At 49.3% G+C, this 16602-nt stretch overlaps 2 protein-coding genes across 3 annotated transcripts in view; one reads left to right on the forward strand and one right to left on the reverse strand.

The window, feature by feature from the left end:
• The window catches only part of CUNH1orf101 (chromosome unknown C1orf101 homolog), an 83518-nt gene extending 73447 nt beyond the window's left edge, over window positions 1–10071 (reverse strand). The window contains exons 1-3 of the mRNA XM_019549767.1: window positions 9956–10071; window positions 8626–8674; window positions 158–231 (exon numbers count right to left, since the gene is read on the reverse strand). Of these exons, the coding sequence (XP_019405312.1) occupies window positions 158–231; window positions 8626–8674; window positions 9956–10071 (239 nt within the window). The remainder of the gene's footprint in view (window positions 1–157; window positions 232–8625; window positions 8675–9955) is intronic.
• ADSS (adenylosuccinate synthase) overlaps window positions 10048–16602 on the forward strand; it is a 58104-nt gene continuing 51549 nt past the window's right edge. The window contains exon 1 of one of the 2 annotated variants that reach the window (XM_019549769.1): window positions 10048–10280. In XM_019549769.1, the coding sequence (XP_019405314.1) occupies window positions 10116–10280 (165 nt within the window). In that variant the 5' untranslated portion in view covers window positions 10048–10115. Of the gene's footprint in view, window positions 10281–10615; window positions 10639–16602 lie in introns of those variants that run through there. The other variant, XM_019549770.1, reaches the window with a different exon arrangement.

Here is a 16602-nt window from a genome sequence, read left to right on the forward strand (position 1 = left end):
TAAAACTTTTCCAAAAGACTGTTGTCTCAGAACTCCATCTTATCAAGACATGGATGCAAATACCATCACCTTTTAGCTTCGGGTGGAATTTTCAAAAGTACTCAATATAACACTAATTCCCACCTCATGAAGTTAGTTTTCCTTTTGAAATCCATACCTTTCATTTGCAACAGTACATACCACAGGAATATTCCAGTACTGAAAGAACTCTCCTTCGTATTCTAAAAATACCTAAATGGAGAGTGGAGAATTTGTATTAGCATATATAAATATACAATTTATGGAATTACAGGTTCAAGTGTACAAGAATTGTAAGATTACAATGTTCCTTCAATAACAACTTTCTAATTATACAGCAAAAATTAGTTTCTTTTAATATTTAAAATATTTAGGGGCAAATTCAAATTTATAGTAGTAATAACTAAAGTATTTAAGCCTAGTCTTGCTCCCACTGAAGTCATAGGAAATTGTCAGTGATTTCAATGGGAAAAAGACTGGACCAAATATGTAAAGCACACTACAAAAATTCCTGCATTTTCTTACATACTGAACATCCCCAAATAAGACCTGCACCTTTTTAATGAAAAGAGAGAATGGAGAAAAAAGATATTTCCAGAATTATGTCTGCATAGAGCAGGAGCAAAGCCTAATCTCTACCTTTCCCCCCACCTTCCTTTCTCGCTCAGCCAAAAGTTCAAATTGTAGCTGCTGCTGAAAACTGGTCTCTGTGGGAGCAGAAAGAAGAGCAGCTCCTTGTTACAACTCTTAGCACTTTGCAGGAAGTGCTCTAAGTTGCAATGATTCCGCAGACCAAACAGAAGTCAACTATTGGGTCTGAGGGTTGGGGATTCCAGCTGCTTGCTGACAGCCTGCAGCCTGGTCTCTATAGCAATGCCAGATCAAGCAAAAATTATCACTTCTGTCTGCACCCTATGGGATGATCTATGAATTTGAAAAGTTCTAAAAACAGTCTGTAGGACTATCAAATAGGAGAAGAAAAATCAAGAGTAGCTATCAGACAGCAACATTGCCAGAAAAAGGTAAGCTCGACTAGTGGAACTTCAGACTATTAAAAAGGAGAGACAGTCATTTACATCTGTGGAATGAAGAGCAATGAGCCATTAAGTCAACTGCTGGTGCTGCCAGATGGGTGGTTTTAAACTTTGGATGGAGAAAGATTCAGGGGGTGCTTCTATTCTGGACGCAAAATCAGCTTCCCTACTTAAGAGATGCAACTCAATTTTTGGGAGGGGGCAGAGGAAAGGTGAGTACACATAATCCGTGAGTAAATACAGTAAGATGTTGATGTCTTATGAAACATGTAAATAACACTTTCAATCAAGCAGCCATTTTTGTGGCTACGGTTAGTAGGCTAGAGTGTCTGGTTGAAAAGTGATATACACAGTAAGTAATGTCAGAGAGTGTAGTTTAGAGATATGGGCATGTGAACAAGTTACAGTAAGACAAGGGGTTTGGAACTTTATCATCATCAGATGGTCTGTTAGAACTGTCTGTGTACATGCTCTTACTACACAGTAAAAGAAAGTAAACCCACAGGAGCATAACTCTCAATGAAATGGATCAAACAACTGCAGATTAGCTCAACTGATTTGTAACAGCATCCTGATTCCACTCTGTTCCACATGGCTGGAGAGTTGAGACCCCCATTTCTATTCCGGTGATTTTGTTTACTATGCTCTTGGGACTTGCATTCCACATACAGCAGATGCCTGTGCCCCTTGTAATATGCATACTGTGGGTTGACTTCATTACTGTAGAATACCGGGGCAGGGGGAGGGGGGGCAGTGCAGTGTATGTGTAGTGTGCAAGGCAAGTCCAGCACACACTGCAGGCAGCATGTGGGTCCAGCCTAAGACCCCTGGGTGGTACAGTGGGCTGGATGATAGGGCTGCACCTTTGGACCCCTGGTGCTGAACATCCATACTGGTGCACCTTGTTGATGCATAAAGCACCATGGACTTACAAATCATTTTCTGACCATGTATCAGGACCTATGAATTGCTGCACCTAGCAAAGTTCCTTGAAGCAGGTTTAGCATCTATGTATCTAATCTCTTTTCAGTTGTTCATCTATTTTGCAGTAAATTTTGATTAATAGCTGCTCGAAAGGGAATGTAAGTTGTAGTGAATTATCTGGAAGTAATCACTTATTTGGAATTCAGTAAGGCCACCTACATGATTAAGCAATGGGTGCAAGATGATACTGGAATGCCATGGAAACATACTTTATGGTCCAGGGGTAATCATGTTGCAAGACTGGTTTCTTTTGTTTCAAATTTAAAAAATGTGGGAGATGTTGCTGAGGCTGGTCTAGAAAACTATGGTAACTTGAAATTAAGGGAACTTCCAAGGTCCAATGTATTTTTGCTTACAAGTTTCATAAGATGTTACATGTTGCATAATAGAAAGCATCTCAAACTTTAGGTGTCCTCTCTGTTAATTTAGGGAGTGTGATATCAGAGAAACTGAAGACAGCAAAGACCAGTCAAATACTTCCTCAACTATTCTCAGTTTATATGCAGAAGACAATAGGCGAGGGGCTGACAGGTGACAGTCGGCATCCTTAGCTGTCAGTGACAAAGGGGAAAAACACTGTGGGATTGCAATGCAATGCCTAACACTATCACTGCAGCTGAACCTGCTGCTTGACATTGGCACTGCAACCAGGCACATGACATCAACAGATAAAATTCACATAACAGTTTTAAAATTAGGAACAAGTGCAATCAAAACTGTCTCATTAAAATGTGTGCTGCAATGAAGGTGCTTTGTCTGTGCTCATGAAGTGAAGTGAGCTGCAAGTGCTGGAAGTGCCAAACTTCTCCAGTGCAAACAGGACCTCTGTGTCTTTGTACATCTCTATTCCAGTTGTTTGTTATACCTAGGATTGTCAAACATTTTCACTTTAAATAGAAAACTTGCCTTGTGGATCGGTTGCCCTCCCATTTATAACTATGAAGACCAGTTTCCCCTTCCAAGTCATGATTATGCCGTGCCTATGGATAATCCAGAAATTGCTAATACAGGAAAGTGGGGAAAGCAGTAGCGGGGCAAGTGGAAGTGAGTGGATGTGCGGGGGCATGGGGCCACTGCTGGTGGGGCCCAGAGCGGTGTGACAGAACCACGGAGTGCGGGCTGCCAGGGGTCTATGGAGATAGGCTGGGCTGCGCCAGCAGAGAGAGAGGGAAGCTGGTCTGGCTCCATAGAGCCCCTGCCAGCTGAGACCCCACGCTCCTGCCATCCCACTCTGGGCACACCAACACTGGCCCCAGGACACCAGCGTGGGCCCCACGTTCCTTTCCTGGTTCCCGGGCACCTGCTCACTCCTAGTCCTCCCTGCCCCAGCTTTGCAGTAAAGGCAGGGACCAGAACGAAAGAATCGGACCCCAGGCTGGTGCCCACTTCCCTGGCAACCTAGCCTGGGGCCAGGCACCCGCGGAGACTTGGATTGAGCCTGAAGGAAAAAAAGAATTGGGCCTGTGGCCGCTTTTGTGTTCCGGGGGCTCCTGCAGCTGCCAGGAGGTCAGGGTCCGCTGGTGAAGCAGCTGCTCAGCCCTGGGGAAGCGTAGGTGGGTGGGGGTGGCATCCAGGGCCACTGAGGGTGGCACAAGCTAGTGGGGACCTGCGGTGCTGGAAGCCTGGGGAAGTGGCACACAAGTTGGATTGGGCACCTGAAGCTTGGGGCAGCAAGGACCTGGCTGGCTCCCCTCATGGCCAGCCCTGGGGGAGGGAAGGGGGGGCACCTCTGTGGGAAGGCCTGGGCCCTCCCACACAGCAGGGGCCTGGTGGCTGCTGGCACACTACCCTGCGGCCCTGGGCGGGGTAGGGAGGCTCCACCAGGAGCAGGAGCAGGAGCAGGAGCAGGAGCAGGAGCAGGCCTGCAGCCGCTTTTGCATTCTAGAGGCTCCTGCAGCCACCAGGAGCCTGGGAGCTGCCAAGGAAGGGCCTGGCTGGCCTTAGAGCAGTATGGTACAGGGCACCTGGGGCAAGCATTAGCTGTTAGAGACCTGGCATGGGGTGCTGGAAGCTTGGGGAGTCTCCCACAAAGTTGGATCATGGCAGCCCCCAGGCTGGATCACTGCGTCTCCAGGAAGTGGCAGGAGAGGGAGGGGCTGCTTTTTCCCCATGCTGAGCACCAGTTTGTCCCCACATCCAGCCACCCATAGTCCTGACACCCCTGCACACCCATACACTATACAAGAGTAAGACTGAATTTTGAGCTATTATACAATCATTTCTACATATACAGCACAAACACACACAAATCAGGACAATTTTTTTTTTTAAATTAAATTAAAAAATATTATTATGGGTGTTTCATTTTTAGTATATAATTTGTTTTTTCCCCCCTAAGATGGCAAATCCTCTTCCCCAAAAGAATACTTCCAGAGGCAAGGGAAGGAACCTCTGGTGGCAAAGGTCAGAGGTTAGGGGTGGGACTTCTGGTCCCAAGATGGTGACCAGGGGGCGGGGCACCTGTCAAGGGGCAGGGCTATCCATGTGGCCCTTGACAGCTTGCTAAAACTCAGTAAGTGGCCCTTCACCTAAAATAATTGCCCACCCCTGGTCTACAAGATCCTATGACACCTGCATACAGGCAGTCCTCAGACTTAGGATGCAATTTGATCCTGAAAACCACGTCTTAAGTCAAAACGTTGTAACTTGGAACCAATTTTCCCATAGGAACAATGTTATAAATGGCTAATTAATTCCTTTACAATGCTGGATAGAGCTGTATCCAGCTGGTAAGTCTGGTGTGGTGGAGGTGGCAGGGAAGGGAAGGTGTGTGTGGGGGGGGCAGATCTAGCCTCGCCATGGTGAGAGAGGAACTGGGGTAGGTTGCTTATCTGGCAGCTCCTGCTGCTTGTCTGGGAGGGCAGGGCGGGGGTGTGTGCCCCAAGATCTGCATGGGGTGGGGTGGGCAGGGCCAGGGTTGCACCAGGGTATGCTGGGACCAGAGGCTATACCCTCCTGCCACTTGCCCAGCTGAGACAGGGTGGGCATGGGACAAGGTTGCTGAGCAGCCTCTGGAAAAGTGGTGTGCAGTGGTGGAAGCCGCTGCCTCCCCCCGCTACCCCGATGAGCCATGGCTCTATCCGGTGCCTGCCCTGCCCTGCCCTGGCTGGGTGAGCAGTGGGAGGGCATTATGGGGGGGGGGTGTGCCCCCGGACTGGGGTGGGTGGCAGGGCAGGCAGTGGACCAGAGGCTATGGAGGGGGCCATAGCCCCCCCATAGGTCCCACCACCCACCTGGAGTGCAGTCCCGGTCCCACCCACCTTGATTTGGGGGCACAAGTCCCCACCCCCATGCCCTGCCAACACTCACCCAGCTGGGACAGGGTGGGTATGGGAGGGAGCCATGGCTCGTTGCAGGGGAGCAGCTCCCACCACTGTGCACTTGTCTGGGGGCAGTGCAGTAGCCCCGTCCTGTGCCCACCCCACCCCAGCTGGGTGAGTGGCAGGAGGGCATAGCCCCCGCTCCCAGCACAGCCTGTTGAAGCCCTGGCCCCACCCCATGCAGATCCAGGGGTACATGCCCCCGCTCCCTCTGCCCTCCCGGATGAGCAGTGGGAGCCACCAGATGAGCAACTTGCCCCAGCCCCTCCGTCACTGCGGGGGGCCTTGATCTGCCCACCCACACCACTTCCCCACCCAGACTCCTTCCACCACACCAGACTTACCAGCTGGACACAGCTGTATCCAGTGTTGCAAAGTTGAAACCCACGTTGGAAGTCGAAACAGGGTGTCAATATATAAATGTCTTAAGTGCTGTTTGTTGTAACTTGAAGAATCATAAATTGAGGACTGCCTGTACTAAGGACTATATTTTCCTTTGGCCATACTGAGCCATTAGGCTCAGTCTCCCATACAGGGTGATGGAGGAGCTGCCCCATCAAAGGAGTAGCCTGAGGGCTACTGCGGGGTAGGCATGAGGGCAAGTGGCAGAGATGGAGTCAAGGGGCATGGGGCAGGCTGCCTGCCACTTAGCCACTGGTTTCCCTGTGGCTATTGGTTGGGGTGGGGGATGAATTTAAGATGACCCTCCAATACTTAGATTTCAAACATGGAACATGAAAACATACTTATACTTTTCCTGTAAGAACCTAATTGTTTAGGTGTTGTCTTAAATTTAAAGGCATCTTGGATTCAGGTAAATATAACAGGTGAACTGTATAACAGGATGACGGTCACAAATTTTTGCCTGCTGCTCACATGGTAACATACACTGGTTATCAGATGAGTTGCTTAAGAGCATAGCATCTTTCAGCACCACTTCCTCCTTTGTGATGCAACTGTAGTCTGCATCTTAACTACATAATTGGTGTCAAGAAACAATGAAAGGGAAACTATCAAAAGCCTGCTGTTAGAGGACCTGAAAATTACTGGAGCTAGTTAGAAGCCCTGAAACTGAAAGAAGAGAACAACACAGAAACAAAGCTGTGGTACTTTTCAAGTCCTAGGCCTGAAAGAGTATTAGAAGTCCTAAAGGTGATAGGAGCTAGTCCCACAAAACTTGCACTGGGGAACATAGGTGATGTGTAGAGGGGGCATGGGGGAGCACATCCCCCCCACCTGAGATTGGCCTTCACTGGCCTGGGAAGGGGGCCACTGAAAGAAGCACCGGCTGGTGCCCCCCACCTCAAGATTGGTGCCAGCTGGGGAGTGGAGGTGCTAAGAGAAGCACTGGCCGCACTTCTGTTTTTGCTGCTGGCGCTTCCGGAGTCAGCGATCGGCTGCTGGGGCACCCTTCCCCTGCAGTCGACAATTGGCCACTGGTGCCTTGCCCAGACTCAGGAGGCACCAGTCGCCCATGCTGGGAAAGACAGGTTATTCTGCACTTCAGCTGTGTCCAGGGGCAGATTTGGGGGCGTGCGGGGGGTGAGGTGTTGCAGTCACTATTTTGATTCCTGCTCTAACTGAAGTTTAAAATCAACTGCTTTGCAGTGACAGCAGCAATGAGGGAGTTGACTGATGTCTTGGCTTATTATAATTTACCTGGCTCCTTCTAAACTCCATTTCACAGGTATTAATGACCCTCTATCCTTTTTTAATGGTCTTGATGTTCCATTAATCAAGTATCCTTTCTTTTGCAAGTCTGCTGTCTATTAGATACTTCTGCTAATGTAGCTTCTAGTGACAGTCCTGCAGACTGTTTTTAACTAGCTAAAACCATTTCCTCAGGTGTGAAAAAATTAACTCAGGTATACATTAAATCAGAGAAGGAAATAACTTTCTGTGAAGCACTGCACTGTCAACATCTTCAAGAAGGATAGATTTTGTTTTATGAGCTAAAAGAAATGTAGATTTAACTCTAATGACAACAGAACTTTAAAAACAACATATTTTGAGACTTTTTCCTTAGTTCATTGTGGTTTTTATATATAATATATGATATTGTGAATTAGTGTTTTTTATATATATGATATTGTGAATTAGTGCACACTCTAATAAAAATTATAGTTTTTGCTTTGATCTTAAAATGAATAATATAGCTCTAGGCTCCTAGCATATTAACAAAGCTTCCAGTTTGTTTCTTCCATGGAGAAAAATGTGTGTTGTGTTATATACAATGATGTACCACACCATCATCCGCACCCCCCACCTTTTAAAAAACTTAGATATGGCCATGGGTATGTCAAACTTGTTGGGCCCTGCAGGCCAGATCCAGACCATAAGACTTCCCATAGTCTTATGACAGCACCAGCTACAGCATCCATCCCCAGCTACAGCATCCATCCCCATAACTGCTGGAGCAGCTCTTTCAGTGCAGTTTCCCAAACCAGGAAGTTAACACTATGGCTGCTTAATATTTTTTTCCTCCACCCTCCCCCTCTACCTTTTTCCCTATGGGAAACTGGGGGGGAGGTGAGTGCATTAACACCCTGGCTTCCAGATCAGGCATAAACACTGGGCAGGTCTATATGGGATGTTGACTGCGCAGTAGCCAAAAAATACTGTGTGGTAGCACTTCAAAGCATAGACAGTGCTAATACGCTACTGGGTAGTATTATTAGGCTACTGCACTGTAGCATCATCTAAAAGACTTTCACTGGTGCTACTGTGCAGTAAGTCCGGTTACTACACATTTATTTAGTACCTGCTAATACAAGTACTAAATCAATGTACAGCAACTACTGTGCAGTAGCATCTAATGTAGATGCACCTGCAGTCAGCACTGCAGCTCCAGCAGCTGTGGTGATAAGCAGCAGCTCCAGAAGCTGTGGGCTGAATCTAGCCTGCAGAGGTGTGTGGTTGTACCTGCCAGAAGCCCTTCAGGCTTGATGGTTGACACCCTTGCTGTACTTTAATAATGTGGTTTACATTAAGATAAGGTAAGTGTACAGTCTTTTTTTCAGGCTCCAGACCATGCACTTAAACAAAGCACACTGTATCAACTAACAGTCCTTAGAAGAGGGATACCCTCCTTCCCTCCAAAAGATCTGTGTCCAGGAAAAACTAGAGTACTTTTACATTGAAACAAAAGCTAGACATCAAAGTTTGATCCAAAACATTGCCAGGCCCCAAACCTTTGTTTGGCAGTTGCAGTGAAACAGAACAAGACCAGAACGACAGATGGCATGAATCGCCAGCCTGTGAATACGTACGGTGGTCCGGGTTGTGAAGAGAATGTAGGTTCCTTCGGGCGTCCTGTACCTGCCAAGAAAGCAAACCCAGCCGTGAAGGGCCAAACCCATTTCCATTCCAAGGAAAAGCTGGTGGCCAAGTTCCTGGGAGGGGGAAAATAAGTAGGCCCCTGCAACAGGTGGCCAGGCAAGACCCTGTAGACATCAAGCTGCAGTTTAAGAAGCCAGGCCCTGAGTAAGAGCCAGGGCAGCAAGGCTCAGGTTCCCAGCAAGCTGCCCTATGGTGAGGTGGGGCTGGTCCAGGCCACACACAGCTACGGAGTGGCTGGGTGCCCTCCTCCCCACCAGGGAGCACAAGGCAGTGCAGACCCCCAGGGCCGGACACAGGCATGGGTAAAATGGGTGGCTGATCAGGGCCCAGCCAGAAAGGGAGCACGAAAATGGTAATATAAAAATTATTATCATCATTATCTCTGGCAAAGGTGGTGGTGGGGGGGAGACGATACTAAAAGTTTGCCTGGGGCTGTCAGGAGTCTAGGTATGGTCATTGGTGACACGTAGGGAGTGCACAGAGGGTGCCCCCCCGAAACTGGCTGCACACCCCTAGTTGGTGATCGGCTGCTGGGGGACTGCCCCTCCCCTCCCTTGAGTCCACAATCTGGTGCCCCTCAGACTCAGGAGGTACCAGATGCCCATGGATATGGTGCTGCCCAGGGTGCAGGGCTGAGGGACTCTTCCTCATGTTGAGGGTTTGAATTACACTTTGACTCTTGTGGATGACTTGTTGGGGTTTAACACTAGATACATTTAATTGAAGAACAAGTCCACTTAAGTGACCTCCCCAGGTTCCTATTTTCAAATCTTACAGGGAAGGGGAGGCGCTCATCTCTTACGGGGCTCAGCCCCAACTCCCCATAATTCAGACCAACTCATACCCTTCCCCCCTCAGCCCTGAGTGGTGCATGCAGACCCCGCCCCCCACCTCCACAAGGCGCAGGCGCTGCCCCACCACAGCAGCAGTAGGACCAGCGGCGTCTCACCCATCGCCACCCCCAGTAACGGTCGCACCCGCCACATGACCCCGAACCCCTGCCCCCGCTCGTTCCAGCCGTTGCTGGCGAGGTCACGTGATCCCTCCCCGCGAACCCCGTCTCGCGCCCTCCACTGCTGCCAAGCCTCCACCCCACTTTCCTTGCAGGTGCAGGGCCCCTGCGGGGCCTACGGCTCCCAGCAGGCACCGCGGCGGCGGCGCGCGGCGCTCGGCGGGGGAGCCAGTGCGCTGCCCGCTGGGAAGTGTAGTCTTTGGGTGGAGGAAGGGCTGGCTTGGCGGGAGGGGGCGGGGCGGCGGCACCTGGATGCGGCATCTGGCTGCGTGGGGGCTGGGGAGGAGGAGCCCTTGAGCGCGCGCTGCTTCCTTCTCCTCCTCCTCCCCTCCCGCTGGCGCCGCCGCCGCCGCCGCCGCCGCATGTGCCTGGGGAGCCGGAACAGAGCTTGCGGCTGCGGGAGCCGCCATGGCTGAGCCCGGTAGCGCCGCTGCCCTGCCCAACGGCGAGTGCGCCGCGCGCGGGCCCGGCAACAAGGTGACCGTGGTGTTGGGCGCGCAGTGGGGCGACGAGGGCAAGGGCAAGGTGGTGGATCTGCTGGCGCAGGACGCGCACGTCGTCTGCAGGTGCCAGGTGAGGGGTCACCTTCATTCATTTCCCCCCTCCCCCCAGCCCTGGCCCGGCCGCTCCATCCCTCCCCCCGGGCCCGGTGGCTCCCGCCTCCTCCGCCTCCTTTGTCCCCGCCGCGCTCCGCCTCCCGCACAGGCCGCCCCCCCTCCACGTGCAAGGAGCCCGCGCCCGGAGGTGTTGTGCGCCCCCCCCACCCCCGGCTCCCCGAGCGGCTGCTCTCTGCAGCCGCCCGGCCACAGGGCGGGGTGATGCCGGCAGAGGGAGACTCTCCGCTAAGCCTTGCTACAAAATGAGGGTATTGGGAGCTCAACATTGATTGTCTTTGCTGAAAAACCAGGAGAAGATGCAGATAATGATGCCCATAAGTCTTCTTGCTATTGCTGGCTGGAGGGCGGCAGTGGGTGAGTGAAAACTGGGTCATGAAAGTGGAAGTGTTTATTCAGAGAGGTAAGCAGGCATTGAGCGCTGACACCCAGCCCAAAAGTCTGTTATGACTCCCTGAGGACAACTTGGGTTTTGCGTGTGCTCCCATCAGTTAGCTGCCCCCAAAATGATTGGGGTGCAGGTATTGTAGCGGTGTTGGTCTAAGGACCTAGGCAGATAAGGTCCTTTGGGTAAATCCGATATCTTTTATTGGGTCAATTCAAATGTTTGGATAAATTCTTCTTTGCAAGCTTCCTGGTATAAGCTGTGGAGCGCATACCAACTGCGGATGCTTCCTCAGCCTGATGAAGGGTATTTATACCTGAAATCTTGCAAGGAAGAGTTTTTCCAGCTATTTGAGTTGGACAAATAAAAGATGCCACATTTACCCAAATAATCTTGTCTGTCAAAAGTGATCTTGTGTTTTGGGGGTGTGGGTTGTAGCTGTGTTGGTCTAAGGACATAGGCAGACAAGGCTCTTTGGGTGAATCTGATATCTTTTATTAGACCAACTTAAGTTAGACTAATAAAAGATTAGGCCAACTTACTAGACTTAAGTTGGTCTAATAAAAGATATCAGATTTACCCAAAGAACCTTGTCTGTATCTTGCGTTTGGAACACTTGTACACTTATTGATTGTGCATTGTACAAAGGTTGAAATTTTTGTACAAATACAATAATTGTTGTACACCTGGCAACACTGGCAGGGAACCTGCCAGCATGGGGGGGTCTTGTGTCCCCCAGGGGTGTGAGCAGGCTCCTCCTCTGTTGCCAGCCCAGACATAAGGGCAGGGGGTGATGCTGGCGGAGGGAGACTCCCCGCAAGCCAGCATTGCCAGCTCTTCAATATGAAATTGTACAAGCAACCCCTGCTTAATGCTGTTTCACTTAGCGCTATTTTGCTATAATGCTCATTTGAAATTGATACCCGATTCCACTTAGTGCTCAGCAAGTTTCGTTGCCAGTGAGTGAGTGCGAATCATCAGAGTTGAGGCATTTCTTTAGTTCGAGGCAAGCAGTCATAAGAAAGTGCTGACAGCAGACCCAAAGTTAAGAGTTAAGTCTCCCTAAGAATGACTTGGGTTTTGCATATACTGCATTAAATAGCTGCCTCGAATTATTGTACATTTTGAACACTTTACTGTTAGGACATTGTGTACGGGTTGAAATTATTGTATAAATACTGTAATTATCATTCACCTGGCAACACTGCCACAGGCAAAGGGCAGGGAACTGCTCGAGGTAAAGCTGTGTGTGGGGGAGGAGGGCAGGCAGCAATTCCTCTCCTTCCTGTTTGGGCTCTGAGGAACCCAGGGAGCTGCCCCTGGCTCCATTCTGAAAGGCGCTGTCCCTTTCACACAACTTGTTTGGAAGCCCACAGGTCCCAGGAGGCCTAGATCCAGTGTGGGCAAGGGGTGCGCCTGCTCAAGTCATGGCTTAAAAAATGAAGAGGTCTCTGGGCGGGCTTATCTCCTGAAGAGGTGACTGCTGTGCCATGTCTGTCGCTGCTGCCAAGACCTGTGGGCCAGACAAACAGTGTCCAAGGCAGAGCAGCACCCTCAGCATCGAGGGATCCCAAGAAATGAGGCTTTCCAACTTCTTTTGTTTTTTGTGGGGGACTGTAGAAGGGGGAAAAGATGCAGCGCAGAAGACTGGCTTTGAGCAAAACTTGCTATGGTAGCAGCCTTTGCTGTGAAGTGTCTGTTAAAAAGTACAATCCCTTTATGAAAGGAGACCAGACTCAGTAACCCAGAAAAGCTTTTCTAATCCTGGATGGTTATATTCTATAGGCCTGGCTGTTTCTGTTGTGCACGGATGTATTTTTCAATGCCAAGGAGTGAGGAGGCATCTTTGTCTTCTTTTCGAATGAAAATATTCACATGTAGTTTAAAGTTCTGTTGTCATTTAGAATTAAATCTACATGTAGCATCTTTCCAGGAAACCAAGAGGACAAAGAGGACAGAATTGAATCTTGATTTTTCTCTGTTGGCAAATTGGCAACCCACTGGAGGGTGGAAGTGTCCTCTTATTTACTGGAATAGACCTTGAAAAAAGGATTATTGTTTATAGAGTAAAATATTTACTAAGCTCACCACCTGCTGATGTCAGGTCACCCAACCAAATCCATGCAGCTATTTCTTTCCGTCTTCAGCTCTTATACCCCACCCATACTAGGCCTCAAGTTCTTAGCACAATATGCCTTTAGCCCGCATGTACAAGGGGCTTTTAATTGGAACAGCCATAGTGACATAGCTGTTAACACCCAAAGTGGCTTGGCAAAGAGTATATTATTAGTTGGATGGAGATGGTATTTAGGAGCCTGGGTAAAAGGACCAGGACCAAAGAGTTCATGATCTAAGATATATTACAGCAGCCAGTTTCTTCAGGAAACTTAAGAAAAGTCATTGCCAAAGGATGTAGGCTGAAATCAAATGAGATGTCAGTGCTTTGCTGTCCCCAGTACCTGTCCCAGCGCTTCACCAAGATTTGTTGTACCACTTGATGACAGCACTTGGAACCAGATTTTTAGCTTAGATACAGTTGACCTGTTTAGTAACCAGCTTGTCAAAAAATAAGCAGCTGTACAGCTGCGCCAGTTGTATGTCCTCTAAACTCCATCTCGTGACATTTGGGAAATATTGGAAATTATGGGAACAGCGTTGAGGGCAGGCAGTCTAGAAGCTACATTTATCTCGTCAGAACAAGTAGCGCTGGAGGGGCTTCACATTTGTATCTGTTTTGTGTGCTGATATAAGTTACATCAGGATCCAAAGAGGACACAAAAAGTAGCTATCCCAGGGTAACATGCAGTAGGTGTTGTTACATTGTTTCTTTACCAGGGATCTTGGTTTACCCTGATTTAAAAATAAAAAAGTAAATCACAACTTCTCTGAAAGCCCCAAAAGCTGTCATTTAAAATGAAAGGGCTTTTACCACCACCCCTCCTCCCCTCCCCCCCGCAGAGTAGACCCCTAGCTGCCAGGGCAACCGGACCAGGGCCACAGCCCCCTGCCCCCAGAAGGAGGTGCCAGCTGCTGCAGTGGAGGGGCGCCCAGCCCCCCCACCCCCACTTGCTGCAGGCTCGGATGGGTGGGGTGGGGCTGGCTCTTTGCTGCTACCTGCATTCTGGGGGGGGGGAGGGCAGGAGGAACCTGTGCCTCCCCAGATCTGTGTGGGGCAGGGGTGGGTGTGGGCTGCCCACTGCTGGCTCAGGCTTCCTGCCCTGTTGCCCTCCCCAGGGGCTCTGCAGCCCAGTGGGCGTGAGCCAGCGCTGCAGAGAACAATGGGACTGTGCGGGGAGGCTTGTTGCTGCTGTGAGCTCTGTTCTGCCCCTGGCAACATGTTCCCTGCGTGTGTGGCAGCAGCAGAGGCAGTAGTGTGGGGTTGTGCCCCTCATTGCTCCTGTGTACGCAGGGTACGCATCGCCAGAGCAGTGCAGAACTGGCAGTGGCGAGGGCATCCCCATGTGGTCCTGCTTTGCCCTGCAGTGCTGGGTTGCACCCACTGGGCAGTGGAGGTGCTGCAGGAGGGCAGCAGGGTAGGAGCCCAAGCCTGAAGCGGGCAGCCCACTGTTGCCCCTGCCTGTGCACAGATCTGAGGGGCACGGGGCCTCCCTGGGAGTGCATGCAGAGACGGGGAGCCAACCACTCTCCTCCACCTGCAGATAAGCCACCCACAGCCCTGTCCTGCTCCTGATTGGAGACCTGTGGCCATGCACTATGGCCCCAAGCCCCATGCACTGCCCAGCTGCAGCCCCAGTCCTGCCCAACTCTAGCAATGTTTTGCAAACAATTCTTTACAACAACCAGTAGCTCTCTTGTATCTCAATTGGTCTCTACCAGTCTTGAATAACAAAACATGTGCTCTTATGTTTCAGTTTCCAGTAACTGTTCTCTCAAAGACACAGTGTACTTACTATTCCTGTATCTCCCCTTTTTAAACATTTAGCTTTCAAACAATAACGCAACTTTAATAAACCACTTTTTTTTTCTTTTTTTTTTTTTAATTACATTAGAACACTGTTGTTAACATTGTTTAATAAGTCTTTGTGGTGCTCAGTGTGGTCTCTTTGATCTGCGTGGTGCTGCTTCAGCCTCCCCAGTGATGGAAGTGGGTGTCTGTTCTTTTAGTGCCTCTGTCATCTCCTTTGAGCAACTTCCCTTAGTCAGCTTCCATGTAGTTTCCAGCTGTTCACTCCTTCTATCTTCCTCCCCTTATTCAGGAATGTGTTACAAGTGTTTCCTGTTGCATCAAAAAGATTGTCCATTGTAAGCCAATACGTCGAAGATCGTGGAGCAACCTTACGAGTAACCCACATGTTTTCTGTTCCTACCTTGCACCATTATAAATACAAACTTCAGTGCCTGCAATGTCTGTGACCCTTTGTCATGGTACAATTTTTGTTTAGCATTGGTCTTTTGCTTATACTTGTGTAAATCAGTCAGTAATGTGATTTGTTACAGTCAGTCTAGGTAACCTAGTTCTCAACTTTCTGTTAAATATAATGTCAGCAGGTGATAGGCCATGTGCTAGAGGAGCTGATCTGTAATTCAGAACTGAATTGCTAAATATGGATCCCCACCTGAATCATTGGCTTTCTTTAATAATCTATTATCTTAACACCATTTTCCATGAGCCCATTAGATTGTGGTATCTTGGGCTCAATGTAACATGCTGAAAACCATAGTCCTGTGGAAATTTGTGCCACCAAAACTGGTGGGGGGGGGGGCATTGTCAGGCATAACTATGTGGAAATCCATGTTTAGAAAAGATTGCTTTAAGGCACAGTGTAATCTGCTGTGGAGTCATATTGTCCAATAAAGCAACTTCAGGATAGTGAGAAAAATAATCTAAAACCAACAGATAATCTTTGCCAGCTAAGTGTAAAACAAATCAGTTCTCCTTTTGTACCATCCCTCTTGAATATCATTGTGTATCCACATTGGTTTCTTCTTCTTAGGCTGGTATTTCTGGTAAGTGTCACATTTATGTACAGCACTTTCTAGCTATTAATGAGTGGCCGATAGTCTACCTCCCTGGCCCTCCTTTTGCATTTTTCACTGCCTGAATGACCCTTGTATATTCTTTCGATCACATCTGCTTGTAGTGGTTTAGGTACTGCTGTCCTGTGGCCCTTGAACAAAACACCGTCAATTGCTGAGCTCTGCTTTAAACTGAAAATATGGACTTGGTATATAATGACCAGGCCATCCAGTGGTCATGGCTTAGATAACCTGCAGTTTACCATCCTTTGCTGTAGCCATTACAAAGTTTTGCCACATCTCAGTCAGTGGGGTCCCACAAGGTTCTGTCCTAGGGCCTATACTGTTTAACATCTTCATCAATGATGTGGACATTGGTGTCAGAAGTGGACTGGCCAAGTTTGCCAATGATGCCAAACTCTGGGGTAAAGCATCCGCACCTGAGGATAGGAGGGTGATCCAGGTGGATCTGGACAGACTCATGAAATGGGTGAACGAGAACCTGATGGTGGGGGGATGTGGGCACGCTAGAAGGGAGGAGTAGGCTGCAATCAGACCTAGACTGGTTACAGGGGTGGGTGGATGAGAATAGGATGGGATTCAACACAGAAAAGTGCAAGGTGATGCACTTGGGGAGGAAAAATCAGCACCATACCTACAGGCTGGGGAACTCCCTTCTCATCAGTACAGAGGCAGAAAAGGACTTTGGAGCTATCATTGATGCCAAGATGAACATGGGCTGGCAGTGTGGGGATGCAGGCAGGAAGGCCAACTGCACCTTGTCATGCATCCACAGATGCATCTCATAGATTTCATAGACATCAGGGCTGGAAGGGACCTCGGGAGATCATTGAGTCCAGCCCCCTGCCCAAAGGGCAGGAAGTCAGCTGGGGTCATAGGATCCCAGCAAGATAAGCAT

Source organism: Crocodylus porosus, unplaced genomic scaffold (genome assembly GCF_001723895.1).
Source record: "Crocodylus porosus isolate Cpor-Errol unplaced genomic scaffold, CroPor_comp1, whole genome shotgun sequence".
NCBI lineage: Eukaryota > Metazoa > Chordata > Crocodylia > Crocodylidae > Crocodylus > Crocodylus porosus.